This window comes from Clarias gariepinus, chromosome 19 (genome assembly GCF_024256425.1).
Source record: "Clarias gariepinus isolate MV-2021 ecotype Netherlands chromosome 19, CGAR_prim_01v2, whole genome shotgun sequence".
In the NCBI taxonomy this organism is placed as follows: domain Eukaryota; kingdom Metazoa; phylum Chordata; class Actinopteri; order Siluriformes; family Clariidae; genus Clarias; species Clarias gariepinus.
Window position 1 is genome coordinate 2,665,995 of NC_071118.1, and position 18,404 is coordinate 2,684,398.

Here is an 18,404-nt window from a genome sequence, read left to right on the forward strand (position 1 = left end):
TGTTCAAGCACTAGTGAAACACTGGAATAAGTGCTTTAGTGTAGCAGAAGATTATATAAAGAAATAAAGGGAGTTTTTACTCTCAGAACTGTGATCTGTTATTCTGCGCAATCAAACCCCAGCTTGACTTGAACATTCAATTAATTTTATATGAATAGCATTTCGAAAAGTCCCCCCTGCCAAAAAAAGAGACGCACACAAAGGGCCTGCTTTATATTTACAGTTTTTATTACTCTTAATTGTTGCAAACAATGACATCCAGATATATTGGTACACAACTTATATTTTGTCAGTGTATATGTGAGTGTGTGAACAGTGAGATCACAAAAAAACAGATTGAAGGTCTTTACATCGAGGTGGGGGTGAGGGGGCAGGGGAGGAGCTTCAGGATATCAACAAGGCATAGAGAGCAAACGACTGGACTCGGAGCTAACTGAGTGCACAAACCTACTGCACATACAGCGAAGCTCTAAGATCCGTTCACACGTCCACTGATACTACACACACACAGCTTTGGAATAGCAGAGGCCGGGCCTATACAACCACCGTTAAAATGTTACAACCACGTGCACCTCCTACATAACTCCCTTACGAAGCCTAAAGTTCCAACACTACTATCCAGGGGAGAATTTCTCTCTCTCTCTCTCTCGCTGTACATGTGTGTTGCTTCTTAAAAAAAGAAGAAGAGGGAAAAAAAAAAGTCAGTTCCATTGCAAACACAAAGGAGGTTAGTTTTCTACACATGTGCGTATAATGTGCACACGACTCTCACGTACATGTTCGCCCAGAGTTAACACAGAGCAGCCTATTGTTATTGCACTTTGTTGATCTAGCTAGGGGTCGTCTTTATCGTTAACACGCACAGCCAGACTCGGCAGGTCCAACAGAAGGGATATGATGGACGAGATCGTCTGATAAGAAAAACAAAAAAACAAAACAGTCCGTGTCACTTGCTTCCCTGAATCAGGAGGAACATACTGACACAAAGCAGTACCGCTGAAAAAGCTTCCTTTAGGTGGCAGCTCGGCCACACACACGCAACATGATGAAATAAAATAAAACACACAGCATGCACAGGATAAACTGATGAATCTGTGACACGCCCTTTCGTCTCCCATGTGTGTACGTGTGTGTCAGAGCTGGCGGAGTAAAACCCTGCCGTCCTATAAATTGTCACGTGAAAGATGATCTCAAGAAATCTGAAATGAGGTGATGTATAGATTATGTGTCTTAAAAGCGTCTGCTAACGTGGCTGCTTTTAAACATGGTGGAATTCAGTGCCGCTCTGGAAACCCTTGTGTCGAATCGGTCCTTACATAAATATATCACGTATTACATTTTTATTTATATTTTTCTTATTTTAAATCATCTGGATGCTGTCCTACCCTCTCTCTGTTGATCAACCCAATGGAGGGCAAAATGAAATGGCAATGAAGAGGGCTGATGTACGTTTTGTGCATGCAAAAAAAAAAAAGTAAAAAAAAAAAAGATAAAAACCTGCTTTATACAAACACACACAATCACACATCATAACCCTCCTTTAAGAAGTGCACTTGAGTAAGTCAGGGGTTTACTCTCATTTGAGGTTTACGCTGATTTATCCTTTATTGGTTTTTTTATTCCCCAAGACGTCACTTACTTCAGTTTTTTTTAATAGATATATATATATTTATACGTATATACAAAATGACGTAACTGGGTCGAAATGCTCTCAGTCTAAATCTTTACATGTAAAGAAATTTTCTTCCCCCGGATCCAATGAGTCCACTGAGATTCTCGTTCATCTCGACTGTACAGCATTTAGCACCTAAAATACATCAATAGGAGTCCTTTAAGAGGACAAACATTCAGATTGTAATTTGGTTTAGTGGCAGCATCCAAAAAAAAAAAAAAAAAAAAACTTGCCCTCTCTTTTTCTCTCTCTCGCTCTCTGAAGCATCAGCGGATCATGAAAGCGGAGCTAAAAAACAAAAAACAAAAAAAAGAAAGCGAGCCTGTTTTTTTTTTTTTCCTTTATGAATTCCCCAGAAAGGACCGTTCTGCATTTTGTATTGTGATGCTTGATGTTTTTTTTTTTAACCCTTTAAGATGATGGTAAGCAAATAATATTTATAATAATAATAATGATAATAATAATAATAATTACAGTATACAAGTCTGGGATTCACCATGCAAGAATACTTTTTTTTTTTTGTTTTTGTTTTTTTTGTCTTAACTTATTTTTCTCTCCTCGCGAGGGTGTTCTTATGTAACATTTAATAAGCTCAACCTACATCCAGAATAATTTACATAAAAGGACAATAGTTATTCGAGGAGCGCCGGATGGGGGGGTAACCATGGTGATGAGTGCATCCCGAGGGATGAGTGTTGCGACAGGGAGGAGTGGTGGTAGTGGTGGTACGGAGGAGGGGCGGGGTGGGGTCGAGTGAGATCAGCGGCATTCCCACACTTTGACTGTTTGATCTACGCTTCCCGTCACCACATAGGGGGAAGTCTTGTGGAAATCTGCAGGAAGAGAAAAGATAAATTAATCAAACACTTCCTTATTATGGATTACATATTCAACACAAATATAAACTCAAGATCTTTCTTCATAAAATAAAAAAATTTCCATTTTCATTCATATCCTGGAAGCCGTATCCAAAGATCGCTATTAATCGCATTAACGTGAAGGGTGGATGAAGTCGACGCTCTCTCTCAAGATAACCGTTAATGGTGTTCTTAGTCTGCAGATATCGCTTTGCAGCAGCACAGGTGAATCATGGATCGATACCAGTCTTGAGGATTGAGCCAGAGTCATGCCAGCTGGCAGGATCTCTCTGACCACGCACTAATAACTTCGAGAGTCACATTTACATTCAGATTTTCTGAATTCTACAGCAACTAGGTGTAAGTACTTTAGCTTCTGTTTATTTTTATATGTATATATATATATATAGATAGATAGCTTGGAATGAAGCATCAATTAAGAAACTATTCAGGCAACTTTCAGTGTTTAGGTAAGGACTGTAAACACTTGCTCTCATTCTCTATATGCTTATCATGTACAGGTTTACGCGGGGACACTCTAGACAAGGTGCCAATCCATCACAGGGCACAGGGTGCACACACTCTGGACAAATTTGAAAACGGCAGATAACTTAATCTGCATATCTTCGGAGCGGGACCAAATCAACCGAGCAAGACTTGAACCCTCCCTCGACGCTAGAGGTGCAATGTCACAGTATTAACCAAAAAGCCACTGTACCACCTTCAGGACTGTGGAGGAAATAAAAATATTTAAACCATGAGACATGTCAGTGATGTACAAAAGCTTATGACCTAATGAATAAATAAATGATTTATCTTCTATACCGATTATCCTGTACAGGGACGCAGGACACTACACGCACAAGACAGGACACACCCAGGATAGGGTGCAAAAGTTTTTGGACTGTGGAGAGGAAACCCATTAAGCATGGGGAGAACATGTAAACTCCTTGCATACTGACTCGAACCTGATCCCTAGAGGTGCGAGGCCACCGTGCTAACCAGCCTTCCTGACAATGTTCCTTTTTTTCCTTTTCCTCAAATTTTAACCTCTGTTAGTGTTTTTTTGTGAGTGACGATGTTTACGACTTTAAACAGCACGATCAACGCAAGATTACTGAAAGATGTTTTGTTGCTCTGCTCTTAAGTCAGCCAGCAGGTTACTGAGGTTCATATAAGAGACAAAACAGGCAAAAAAAAAAAAAAAATACAAAGCAACACAAAATTTTTGTTAATCTTAACCCTGCAGACAGCACAACGCTACCTGAAAGATTTTAAGCGGTCCGACTTAATGGACAACATGATCCATCCCAAAAAAATCGACTGTATCGGTCACCAAACTATCGTACGAGCAACTTGTGTGATGTCTTACAGTGAAAGTTTCATCCCAACCATATAAAGACAGCCTTCTTGTGCAGTATGACAATGCAGATGAAGATATTACGCTACAAGGAAAAAACTTTCTCACCCATAGAGGTAACGAAGTGTTCGTGGGCACTCAGAGTCTTCATGCAGCGCTTGTTCTTATAGTCCCAAGTGCGCAGGGTCTTATCATCAGCACAGCTCACGATGAACCTCCCACCCGGGTGGAACAGCACACCACGCACCCAGTTGTCATGGCCCACCTTCAAAAGTCAAAGGAAGAAAAAGAAAAGCAAAGTTTGTAGACCAGTATTGCAAACACAAGGACATTTCAAGGTTCTTGTTTGTGTAAATAGGATTATTTTGAGTTGAAACAAAGACCCAAGATGTGAAGGTCAACTCACCAGTGTCATAAGGCACATGCCAGTACTGACATCCCACATCTTAATGGTTTTGTCTCGAGATCCAGATAGCAAGAATGGACCGGGCTTACCACTTTTCTTGTTCTGTAGATAAAACAGAAAAAAATATATCTATACATTTTAACATCAATCCACCAGCACCAATATGCTTCGAGTCTTACTGTGAGTACACACAAGACACAAGGGCACATGACACACACACACACCTCGGAGCCTGTGGCCTCCAGTATAGTAGGGTAGGCATTCTCTGGAGCCCAGGAGATACACTCCACGACATGCTCGTGCTCTCGTAGCTCAGCTTTGCACTCCTTGGTGGCGGTGACCCACACACGCACCGTCTGGTCGTTGGAGCAGCTGGCCAACAGCGTGCCGTCCTGGTTGGGCCTCACCATCCTCACCCACTCCCGGTGGCCCGCAAAAGTCTTCACGCAATACCTACAAATTGGAGGAAATTTTCTTTATATCGACCTTATTGTAATTAACACAATTTTTTTTGTCATGTTTTGTTAGGGCTTTATATTATGTTTGCATAGACTGTTTTAACTTGTTTGTCTTAACATTTCACAATAAAGTATTGATTTTTTGTTCAATTTTTGTCTGTCTAAAAAATACTAGCTAAAAACACTCAACCGGAAACAAAAAGGGCTGTAACGGATTACTTTTCTTTAATATAATTTTTTTTAGTCCTTTTTTACTGCAGAAATGTATATAATGAATATTTTTAAATAAAATTGTGTTCTATTTTGTAACTACATTCCTGTAGTCCAAAAAAATCAATAAATTAAAATTTTAATCGGTGAACATGGTCGATCATTAAGCAAAACTATTTACCAGTTTTAAACTGTAATGTAAATGATTATATCAACCGACAAAATAAAAGTTAGAAAAAGACTCACTTGCATAATATGCACACTGTGATTGGGTGAAAAAAATGGCCCAATCACATAAAGCCCTAAATAAAATGCTAACAGTAGACAGTGAGGTAATTTCTGGTGCATTTTTCATGTTTGGGGGAGTAGTTACTGGACTATTTGCCCTGCAGTTATTTTCAAAAAGCCTGTGTGCAAAATTTTGCCTTTGGTGCAGTGCAGCTCAGCAAAATATATATAATAATAATAATAATAAAAAAAAAAAAAAAAAAAAAAGCAAAAGCAATAATCCCACAACAAAAAAAAACTCCTGGTCTCCTGAAATCATCAGAATGACAGTGTCTTGTCTGCCTCTAATCAATGAGAAACCACAGAAATGAGAAACTCATTCAATCCTGAAACCAATCAATCAAATTGCACAAAGTGAACAAAAAATAAAAATGCTGCAATTCAGGTTGCCAGGACATATTTCTTCCGGAAATATGTGCTGCTAAACTAAAACAAGCCGAAGGACAGAACAACAACAACAAAAAATTATAAAAATAAATAATAAATGCTGCAGAAACATTGGAAACTACTTATTCAGAATATATACTGTAGAGCACCAGCTCTGTATTTTTCATGCTCTGATGACTTGGTAAAGGCTTGTTTACCTTTTTTATTTAGTTTTTCCATCTCTGTTGTTTTGAACAATTGCTCCATACAGACAGGAATAAATTTACGAGGTCCTGGGGTAATTTCCTATTATACAGGTGTTCTCGTCTGTGACTATTACCATTCTGATCGGCCAGGTCGGTGTTTTTCTCCGGCCTCCATAAAGAAAATTACAGGCTGAATTACATTCAATTTTACAGCAAACTTAGCAGCCTCCTGATAATTTTACTTTACGAGTGTAATTTTCTACACAGATATGTTGCCCCGGGTTTGGGGAGGGAAGGGGTGAATGAAGAGAGAGCGGGGAAAAAACATCTTTGATCGCTGCTACTTGAAGGATTTTCTCTTGCATTGTGCTTATTAGTGACCCTTCCCATGTGTTAAACATAAAAATTAAAAAAATTAAATATAAATGCTTCTTGTACACTTTAAACGTGATTATGATATATTGTTGCTCGGCTCACATCTAATGGGGAAAAAAAAAGGTGTCTCTTCTTTGGTCAAAAACAAAACTTAATCCTCCTGTGTGAGTGTTTTATCACAAAAAAAGTAAACTAGTCCTTTCCCAATAGGATTAAAGAATTCCTGATCACTAGTTCAGTCAGAGAAATGCCTTCTTAACTTACCCAGTGGCCACCTCCCACATTTTAATCGTTTTATCCCTCGATGCAGAAACAATATGATCACCATTGGGCATGATGGCAACTGATGACACATTGTGGTCATGTCCTAAGGGGGGGAAAAAAAAGAAAAACAAAAAAAGAACACGGTCAAAAAAAATTCCATGAAGAGCGAGAAATGCACGGTATAGTATAATACACCCTTCAATACTGTTCAAAGTCAACGATATCTTTGTCTTTCCAGATTATGAATTAGTGTGCTAGCTATATTTAGTTTGCAAGTGATTAAAGTAATTATCAGAGTCTTTTAAGTGGAAAAGAGGAGTGTTCAGGCATGAACACCAATTTTTGCCCAAAATCCTTGAACGCTCCTTGACCACCTGAGCTGAGGCTCGCTCACCGTGCATGGTCCTGATGCACTCAAAGCCCTGGAAGTCCCAGAGTTTGATGGTCATATCTGCTGAACAGGAAGCCAGCAACTTTCCAGTCTGATCGAAGGAGATGTCCTGCACAGAGTCTGTGTGACCCTTCAGAGTTCTCTCAAAGTCTCCTGCTTCATAGTCCCACACCTACACACACAATAATAAAAAAAAAATTTTAATCCACATCCACTCAGTGTTTTGATTTACCACTTAAGGGGCGTGTCTGTCTACAATCTGTGTGTACAAATGAATCAATAGGCTTTACAGAATTATAGTCTTATTTGAGTAGATTAGGCATTGTTCAGACAGCCAGACCGAGTATGAGTTTAAGGCATATGGTCTAAATCAGATTGTTTTGCATGCAGTCTAAGTAGTAAAAAAAAAAAAAAAAAAAAAAAAAACATACTGAATCAGACTTTTGAAAATTTGATTTGAGCCACATTTAGAGGAGGGTTAAAAACAGATTCAAATCATCTCCCTTAAGATATGTCTCAGTCTGGATGCAGTACCAGCTTAAATCCGGTCTAGTACAGTCTGTCACTTGCAATGATGCAGAAGAGCAAGTCCACACAATCACATGGTATGGGACATGGATCCATTGTTTAAAAACAAAAGGGGGAAAAAACAAGAGAAAAAATAAAATGAAGGTAATTTAAATAATAATTTAAAAAAATATTAGGTTGCTATACTTGAGATCATGAAAGGTCTTTTGCTGCTGTTACTGCTGAGTATGTAAAAGCCACTCTACTGAATTCTCAGTGTGGCTGGATTAACTGTGTTTTCTGGAAGAACAGCTGGCTTAACCACAGTAGGGAAATGGAGAGCAGTAGTCCCAGGACAAAGGATACAGTGAAATGTCTGATAGCACTTTGAAAGGATACACCAGTACCAGCAAAGCTAGAGAAAGTGTACAGAAACAGGGCGATATATGAGGAAATATTAATATGAGAGTCTCTGCAGATAGGTCGACAATGTGTGAGGTTCGGATTGCCAGTCAGAAACGAGCCAAATAAGATCTAATCACTTTAATATAACAATGTGTGAGACAGCCAGTCCCAGCCAGTGAGACACAAGTTGTGATGATTTCTTAAAACTGAAGATTATAATTACTATTTTTGTATATTTACAGCAGCATCTACTGGCAAAGTATCAGAGTTGAAGAAAGAAGTGATAATCTATGCTATTTACTCACAACCAACTACAAATTAGCTTAAGAGAAATGTGTATCAGTGATAACTTTCAGTTTATCAAAAACACTAAAATTGTAACAAACCTTCCGCCATGTAAATCAGACATGGCACTTAATTGTTCATCTACATCATCCAGATGAAGCTATATGTCAGCAAAACAAAAGGACGTCTTTTAGAAGATACCAATTTTAAACCAAAAAATCCAGCTTGCAACTGGGCCAGGTAAATTGGCCCAGTAAATTAGCTACCAGTAACATTTATAAGGCCTAAAATAGCAAACTTCTCCAGAACCTGCAGCCTGTATAGCGTTCATCACACAATCGGTTTGCAAAACACGATAGGTTTCTGCGTCAAAAATGTTAAAAAGGTCAGGCAGTCATTTCCGGGGAGAGCGCTGCTTCCTGTGAAATGTCAGCCGCGTCTAACGAACAGGGCGAGAAGTGAAGACGCCTCTGATCAAAATGGAGAGTTGCTAAGGTTGCATCTGATGCCCAGAGAAATGCCTGCTGCACCGTTGCTCTGGGTAACTGGTGCATCGTGAGTGTCTCCATAGAGACAGCCAGTGAGTCAGCACAAAAAACAGAGCGCAGGTTCTTTTGAATAGCATGCACGGTGTAACAAACACTTCCTATTCTTCCAAAAGATCTCTATCCTTGTAGTTCGCCAATAAACCACAATAACAAGCACACAGCTTTTAATTGGTTTCCTTTTTTTTTTTTTTTGGTGAATTACCTTAATCGTGGCGTCTTCTGAAGCAGAGACCATGACACTAAAGACAGGATGAAAGATGACGCGTGTGACGGGACTCCTGTGTCCACTGAGCGCGTACTTCTCCGGGGGACGCGGGATCCACTCTTTGGGGTCTCTTTTCTGCACCATGGGCCCTCCTAAAGTGATCTCCTCTTTAGCTTCGTTAAGCTTAGACTCCAGCTCCATCACCTTACAAGATAAGGAACTTTTGTAATGAGTCAAGGTTCATACAGAAGGTCACAGAAAGACAACAATAAAGACATAATAAAAAACAAATAATGTATGGTGTATATATATATATATATATATATATATATATATCCCTACACCCACAACAAACAGAACAAACCGGACTAACCTGCTGTAGGTGGTACTGACCTTCTTTTGTAATCTGATAACTGAGGTCCATTTCTTTTCCAAAAGCCCTGCATACTTCTTATCTAATTCTTCATTCTGAAGACCCAATTATGAAACAAGATGGTGGGGTAATTACATTTATGGACACTATCATCATATGTAAAAATTGGTCTTGAGCTTTATACCATTTCTTGAAAAGCAGGTAAAATAAAAACCTTACCATATCTAACTCTGCTTCCTTCTTAAAAACAGAATATGCTTCTTCGTAGCCATTTGATCGGAGGTAATCTGCTATCGCTCGATTTCTGAAATGACAAAAGCATCCGTTAGAACATGACACGGCTGAGGTGAAATTTTAGCTCGCATGCATATCATAAAACTTACTGAGAAAATAAAAAAAAACCTAAATAAATTCTGACCAAATTATTTGTTTAGTGGGAAGAAATTCAATTCTTGTGGTTCCAATAAAAAAAAAAAAGTGCACTTGTCGTCATGGTTATAAGCTCACAGCCAGAGCACAGAATTGTTCTCAAACGACACTGCAGGAAGTGGAACCGACCCACACGGACAAGTGAGCAGATGGACATACAGAAAATCTCTGTCTTTTCAGGGCTTCATTATTATGTAAATAGGCTTCCCACTTCTTGAGATGGTGCTGAATATTTAATGAGCTGCGCATGCGGCTAAATTTAGATGGGGACACTAGAACTACTGCTTAACCCCGGTGTTGGATTATGTGTGGCTTTGGTGAGAAAAAAGGGAGCGTGTGAACAAGAAAAACACTTAGCATACACTTAACTCCAGTTTATGGTTAAATGCTTAAATATGATTGGTCAGAAAGTAATTAAAGGCACATTATGACACCACGTTTATTTAACTTGTTTTTTTCTCTAAGGAGGAATCACGAGTTGTCAGCACTTCAGGATAGAGAAGTTTACACTTCCTGGTTCCTCAGTACAATGACGCTGTGTTTTAGAGAGACAAAGAGAGGGAGAGAGTCTAAGAGGGGGAGAGAGAGCGAGAAAGAGGTACTATGGGTCATTTCACATTAGGCACAACTGATTTGTAACATGCTAAGGAAAGATTGCCACCCTTCTCTCTAGCGTTTACATTGTTTTCTTGCGCTCCGTTCTGTGGGAACACTTGCATATTTGCACTCTTGAATACAGCAGGTGGCAGTATGCACCTACTTGGTTTGTGAGCCGCCATTAATTAAAAGAGAAGAAGAGCACAAGGAAGTTCACTTTCGCACTATGCCTAATATTATTGATATTTCAGAAAAAAATGTCAAGAGCAGCTCATGCTTGTCATTCTACTGTATAAGGTCAGAGGATGAGACTGGCACAAGCTACAAGGAGATTTTGGAGGAAACTAACGGCACTGATAATGTCGCGACTAAACAGCGATCAGCTAACGATTGCTTCCATATCTGATACGATTCATGCCCAAGTACACAGTATTGCTCTTGAGACCACCTCTTGAAGTTCTTTGTGCTCAGGCACGGTTCTCACTGATTTAAATGAGCCAGATTTTGGGAGTCAAGTGTTGTGAAAATTGTTTTTAAACATTGTTATCCTTAAAAAAATCATGACTGTACTGACTGTAGTATTGAAAGATTTATAGCTGAGGCAAAAGATGTTTAACTCATCAAGGATCTTGTTTTAAAAACTCATCATAAGTCATTGCAAAAATATGAGCACATAAAGCAGAGGCCAATCTGTGCGCTGGTTCTTAATACGTTCTGGGTCGTTGGGTTATTTTCACACTTGCTGGCTTTTTTTTTCAGCCTCAGGAGCGTTTACACCAAGAAGTCGATATGCTTGCTCAAGTGCGAAAGCTGTTTTTAAGCTTCAAAGCAATACAGTGAACACATCTCTGGTCTTCTTGTCAGTCTTGGGAGCACACCATGGTCAAGCAATGTGATCTATCCACGATGTCATGTCACTTCCTGTTGCGTAATGTTATGCACAGTGGAGGAGGTTTTGATGCTCAAGAGCAGACTTAATAAAACTCAGCTTTTGTGCAACTGCTTTTATTGATAACACTGTTTAAAAATTTGCATGTCTTATTCCAAATAAAAACCTTCTTAAACAAGACGGTCTTGAAGATTAAGGATATCATTTTGACCATTTTGGTATACCAAACATAGGTCTAGACAGAATTATTTGTCAAAGCAAACCCCGCCCACAAACAACCCTACAATCAATTAGACAAAAGCATGAAAAGCATGCAAGAGAGAAAAAAGCAAGAATGTAAGAACAGTGTGCGGTAGGGTTTTGCTTTAACAGCGCCAGCATGAAAAGTGGTCATGCAACAATCACCCCAGGACTCTCAGTCATGAGAATCCCTTATAAAATATTAAAGTTAACTAGGTCTCTTATGAAGCTCAGTAAAGCTCAGACAGACGACATGCAAGACAGCAAAAAGGCTAACCTTTTTTTTAATGTGTATATTGTGGGATTTGCTGAGATTTTTACATTCTATTTTATAGACCTGAAAAAGCATCACTTCACTACTTAAAAATCAAATTGCAAAAAAAACTGGAAGGGTACAAAATAATTTTTATCCTGAATCATTCAATAGTCTCTGCTTTTCTCCACAGTGTGGGTTCATTTTTTTTTCCTGTATATATAAAATGCCATAAGAAATGTTGTGAACTCACAGCTCATCTCGTTGCCTCTGTGACAGCACCATTATGGCAGGTGTACTGGGGCGCTGTCTCTGCCCCGGGCAGGGAGCCTGTAGGCGGTCCTCGGTGCACTCAGCAGCTCCTTGTGAAATGAACAGACAGCAGGAGGGACACTCACGGCGGGGCCTGGTGTCACTCTCTCTCAGTCGTTTACCTGGCTGAAAATTTTCAACACTGTGTTTTTCCTTTCATCTACAGAGAGAAAGAAAAAAATTAAGACGACAATATTTTACTGTTGTAATGAGCATCCTGAAATCATGCCAGGCTAGTTCAATTACAAGATTGAGTTCATCCCATTACAACATTGAGTTCATCCCATTACTTTCCACTGCATCAAGACGCAAACACGTATGTACTCCTCTGCCTCTCTAAACAAAAAGTGCTTGAACTGGAGGTAGTAAAGAAAACAGGGTTCTTAGGCTTTCTGTTCTCACCTGAAATTAACATGCATCCTGGATACAAGGACAAAATACTGTTTACGGGACATTTCTGCATGAAAAATAAATGCAGCGGAAGAATGATGTAATCAATGTGAACTGCCCCCCCTCCCCAATTTGATTCAACACCATTGTAGCGTTTGTGAGATTTGTTTCAGACAGCTATAATTCGATACTTAAGTTTTTTTTTTTAAGAATTCGTCATTTTTACACAATTTAGCATTTGATAGTTTACCTAAAAAGTTGAAACGATCAACAAAAGATCAATAAAAACATACAGCTCTTGTGGAAACACTTATAAGAAGTGTTTTTTTTTTCTCATAAAAACAAACCCCAAGTACAAGGGGGTAAAACAGGTGCTTAGTGAGGGCCATTAATATGAAATCGGATCCTTGTAGTGCACAACAGTCCGAGTCAGAATCCAAAGGTTGGTCACAAGAGCTGAGCTGCAAAACAGCTTGTGCCAAGGCTGACATCACATCCAGATAACAGATCGTGTTATGAGTTGGGAGAATACATAGGAGGAAAAACATGAAGCCAAAAAAAACTAAAACAATAATTCTCCCTAAATACCTGTTAAAGCCTCATACACTCCAAGGGGCAAGGATGAAACCAGTACTGTTTTAATTGAGAATGCCGCCATGTCGGGACGCCAAAAAACTAGTGGTCAGCGGTGCAGAGTATCAGAACCTATAAATCTTTACAGCTGTGCCTGAACTTTGTCTGAACGTCAGCAAACACTCACTCTACCTCTTTATCTAGTGTGATATTTGCAGATTAGACCTGTGCAGGCATGCCACGCTGACAATTCGTGCAACGTCTAAATTCACCTAACAACATCTGAATGAAGGTCATTAAAGGTGATCAGAAAAAAATTGTAAAGGGGAAAGATCTCATAATTTTTTATCTCAGCTTTAAAGGTCTTCAGCAAGCTGACCCATTTGGTAGCGCGAATTAAAGTTAAAATTTATAAATAAAAAATAAACAAACAACAACTAAAAAAGAGCACTCGGACTGAAAGTCCATTTTTTAAAACTGGTTTTCATAGCAGCTTTTTGCTAAAGGGCGACCGCTCAGTCTTTTTTTGTTATTTTAAATCATTTTCTACAGACCATCTTTACAAGCAGGGATACTTTAAACATATATTTTTTTTACATCAACAATCACACAAGCAATAAACACAAATGCAGTCTTTACGATTAAGGGTGCAGCTCTCAGTGAACTTCATTGTAATTAATCACCTGCAAAATAATTAACAAGTCATGCTACTTAATGTGTCATGTTGTTTCTAACCACAAAACCATCAGCTGATGCAAGCTCTGGCCCAAAAAACAGCACACAGCTTATAGTGAACATTAATTTTTTATTTAAGATGGCACCAAAATATTTTTTTAAATACTTGTGCATTCAAGTTTTCTGCCTAGAGGTACAATGAAGGGCGAAGGTTTTGACCTAAGAAGTAAAAAAATGTTATTCATGTAAATAATAGACAAACAACCTGTGAAATAATTATATATATTTTTTAAATGTACTTTTATTGTTGCTTTCTTCCTTATTCGTAGGATTTCCATCATCCAGCTTTATCAATTGCCGGCACCATTGTAATACTATTACACCCTCCTTAAACCTAAAATAATGGAAACGCTTATACTTTTTTTTAGGGACAGGTATCAATAATATTTCTTTTAAATAATAAACTATAAACAAAAAAAATAATAATTGTATTGAGTGGGTGGGGGGGGATCAATATTGCACCTCCAGAAATCATAAAATATCAGAACAAGAGAAAGTTAAGCTCATGGCTATGACCGCAGCTTAGGTTTGATTGTAAAGAAACGCAAAATATTTATCAGTACAGCTGCAGACAAATGAGTGAAATATTACTCTGGTCGGTTTGAAACACCACAGAAGACATTCCTTCGATCCATCCATGCACTGCTATACTGTATGCCCTTGAAAATATGATTACACCAGTAAATTGCATGCGTGTGTGAGTGTATGTGTGGAGTCTAGCTTATCTATCCAATTTAGACATGGTCATAGAAAACCGCTTCAAATGAGCAATGCCATGGATAAAGATAAAAAAAAAAAATAAAAAAAAAACTCAAGAATGCCTTGTGCACTTCACCACCACCACCACATCTTTTCAAAAGCCAGAAATACCTTACACACGCAATTTCTAAAGTGGTAGACTTGCTTTTTGATAGACACACACATACACACACGTTATGACACACTAAAAAGCATGGCAGGGGCGTGTGAGGAGATTAGGAGAGTGTCACCGTGAGATATCGACTGAAAAGGTGTGCGGATTTATTTAGCGTGTATTCGTACAAGGGCAAACTGAAGATGATGAGGAAGAGGAGAAAAGGGTGCCATAATGAAATGGTGATGGATGTACAACATGTCATCACTACACAACACACAAGTGTGTGTGTGTGTGTGTGTGTGTGTGTAAAAACTGATTTTCAGGTTATATTTGGTTATGAATGTCACTGTAAGTCCAGGATAATCACTTCTTGTCACTACATTAATAAGACAGAAAATCAACATCTGGCCTGGTTAAAGTCAAAGTCCAGGGGTCAAACTTGGTGAAAAAAAAAAAAAAGAGTGAAAGTGAAAATATAAAGCGGGGATAAATTCAAGCCATTTTATTGGACATATTTATTGATCCTATGTGGCAAAGATATCTACAGAATCGAAGAATAATATTACCACTTTCTGAACTAACACACTTACACTGTAAGGTGTGGACAGATTTCGTAAAACGCTAATCATAACTAAAAACTAGATCAACTAACCGGGTAATTATGATAAGCTTGTTTGATTGCTTAACCAGATACACAGCTACAATCTGACGTCACGCTAAACAATTGACTATTACAAGAAATTTGATGAGGATATACAAGTTATTAATAATCCTCGTAGCTTTTAAGAAATATTCTCGACTTGTGTGTATGCGAGTAAGAGAAAGGGAGAACGGTATTACAAACAAATGACCAGCAACCGTTACATCTACGCTAACGTTACACGCCCTTGCTAGGTGAACTTCACTGGTAGCTAGCATGCTAGCGCCGGGTACCACCTCAAAAACATCACCACAGGCAACACCCAAGCTAAAGCTATACACACACAAAAACATTTATAATGTATTTTAAAACGGATATAAAGTCTCAGAAGGCAACTACAACCACATTTAGTTGAATATCTGTGGAAAAAACGATTCAAGACCGCATCGGCTAATCCTCATAAAAATAATACATTTCTAGTTCGATAGCTAGCTAGCTAGTCGCGTTAGCTAATTAGCGATAACACGATTAGCCGGTTGGCCTTTTCACTTTTGTTCAGTATAGCATAGCATCACAAACATGCTTGCAGACAAAAAGCAAACATACAACCGACGTATTTATTTTTTTTTTATATTTTTTAAATGACGCCCTGTTTTTTTTTCCTCCGCTCCCCGGCCGCCATTTTGAGATCCACACCGCGGAGACAGCGCACATTTTTGAAGCCACATAGCCAATTTTTTTCTTCTTCCTCTTTAAAACGACGCCTTTTCCGAAACACGGATGCAGCTTAATATCCGGAAAAAAATCGAATATTCCTTACCTTGTTGTATTAAATGTCTCTTATTGATAACATTCACAGAATGAGACGAAAGCTTCACAACAAAGTCACTTCCGACTCCCCCGGTTCGCTCAGCCCTGTTTCTCCTGCGCGAGCTCTGCGCTGCAGTCGAGTACGGACGTCGTGCACGCGCGCACACACACACGCAGGCAGGCAGGCAAGCAGACACGCGCGCGCACGCACACTCGCCCAGAAGCCCGTACAGTAGCGTGATCGGGAGCGCGCACGTCGTCTTTAAGGAGAAGAAGTCCTGATTAACAGCCAGTGTTGGGTGTAACGGGTTAGAGTACAGTACTTGGATTACTTTTTTTGATGTAACGAGTAATCCGCTATTTAAGTACTCAGTTATGTAGTTATTTTTTTTCATAAATGTAATTAGTTATTCAGACAATTTATGTAATCCGTAACCCAGACAGCACTCACCGTCTATACCGCTTAATCCTGTATTCAGGGTCGCAGGGAGCCTGGAGCCTATCCCAGGAGAGGGTTAGGGTTAACCCTTAGGGCACGAGGCGGGGTACACCCTGGACAGGGTGCCGATCCATCGCAGGGCACACACACTCATTCACACACTATGGGCAATTTGAGAACACCAGTTAGCCTAACCTACGTGTCTTTGGACTGTGGGAGGAAACCCGGAGTACCCGGAGGAAACCCACCAAGCACGGGGAGAACACGCAAACTCCATGCACACAGAAACGGGAGTCGAGCCTGGCCGGGAATCGACCCCGGACCCTGGAGGTGCAAGGCGAATAGTGCTAACCACTACACCACCATTCCACAGCCAGACAGCAGTCATTCCCAATCCATTAGTGTGTGTGTGTTGTGAAAGTCCGGCTCCCGATAACCCGCCCCCCTCTGTTATTCCTGCTGTTATACCCCTATCTCACCTATGCGGTTTGACTATGAAAGGCCCGACGCGCAAAAAGATGTAAACTTAATCACAGTGCCAAAACTCACGGTGAATCATGATGAACCGTACTTACGGCCACCGAGCGGAACCGCGTAGGTGAGATAGGGCTGTTAGTAGTTAACAGATTATGGGCCAAACTTTGCTGAGTGATGATGGTAGAATAATTATAAAGGACTAAAACAACACGCATGAGGAATGACAAAGTAGATTTTTTATTTTCTGCAATGGAAAAGTACTCTAACTAGTTAGTTTTATCAGAAAGGAACGCAGTAATGTAACTGACAGTAATTTTGTAATGTAATTTAAAAAGTAACGTCTCCCAACAGTGTTAACTACAAATATTAAAGGCTTTATTCTCAAATTGCTAACAGTAGCTCACAATTATTTTTACTGGTAAGGCTATTTGTAAATATTTTTAGTGTGAAATTCACATTTAAACCCACACACACACACACACACACACACACACACACTGGTAATGTTGTACAATAGATACAACCTTCTTTTTTTAAACCCTACTCATTTTGTTAATTACTCTATCCTATAGATCAGGGGCAGGTGGCTCAGTGGTATGTTTCTCACCATGTAAAAGGCCCGGGTGCAATTCCTCTCCAATATCCAAAACCCAGCCACTGGATGCAGTGCCGGTCCCTGGATGGCATAGTGGTTAGCACTGTCACCTTGCCCCTCCAGGGTCCGGCTTCGTCCCCCGCCTCGAGTCTGTGGGTTTCCTCCGGGTACCCCGGTTTTCTTCCACAGTCCAAAAGATATGCAGATTCCCAAACTGACCGTGTATGTGTGTGTGCCCTGCTTGTGTCCTATGATGGATTGGCACATATTTGACAGGCCCAATACACTATTTTTTATAATGGCACTGGTTTGTTGAACCAGTAAGATCAACAAGGCACTGGTTCTTGAATAATTCTCTTAATAAATCCCACAAGATTCTTCTATTGCACTTATCCTGTGTACAGAGTCAGAAGTCTGGCCTGGAACCTATTCCAGGAGATTTTGGGCATGATTCAGGGTAAACCCTGGGCAGAGTGCCAATCCATCACAGGGCACACGCACGCACACACGATACATGCAATTTAGAAAGGCTAATTAACCTATTCTGCATGTCTTTGGACTGTGGGAGGAAACCGGAGTACCCGGAGGAAACCCACCTCTACGCCACTGTGTAACCCCCAAAATAAAATAGTTACACACTCCAAACACATGTGTTGTAGCCCTTGCGAGAGTGTATGTCTGGAACTTACCAGAGGCTGATGTTACTCTGTAATGTAACGTCCTCTAAAAGCAATGACGACTAGCGTGAAAGTCGTAGATCAATGCAGCCAACCGTGGCTTAGTGATGTCACCTTGAGTGAATGGAATTGGGGAAAATTGCTGGAGCTTCAAATTAAACATAAAAAAGATGCCTTCAAAAAATGGCCTTTAATATTGTTCTTAATGATCCACATGAACATCTTTGCTGCTTCTTACATATACAGGTTTATAAGATGCTCTGGTTCCACCATCTTTCGGGGAACAAGGGACGTAGCCATCATGTGAATACTAGTA

The 18,404-nt window shown here is 39.6% G+C and overlaps 1 protein-coding gene across 1 annotated transcript; it reads right to left on the reverse strand.

The window, feature by feature from the left end:
* Positions 1-206: 206 nt before the first annotated feature.
* On the reverse strand, positions 207-16,056 carry pafah1b1b (platelet-activating factor acetylhydrolase 1b, regulatory subunit 1b). The gene is made up of 11 exons (XM_053478479.1): positions 15,911-16,056; positions 11,838-12,056; positions 9,396-9,480; positions 9,197-9,271; positions 8,801-9,007; positions 6,857-7,025; positions 6,463-6,565; positions 4,520-4,748; positions 4,296-4,397; positions 3,998-4,154; positions 207-2,505 (listed from the first exon to the last, which is right to left on the reverse strand). The coding sequence occupies exons 2-11, from the start codon at positions 11,867-11,869 to the stop codon at positions 2,432-2,434; spliced, it is 1,233 nt and encodes a 410-aa protein (XP_053334454.1). The 5' UTR covers positions 11,870-12,056; positions 15,911-16,056; the 3' UTR covers positions 207-2,431.
* Positions 16,057-18,404: the final 2,348 nt, after the last annotated feature.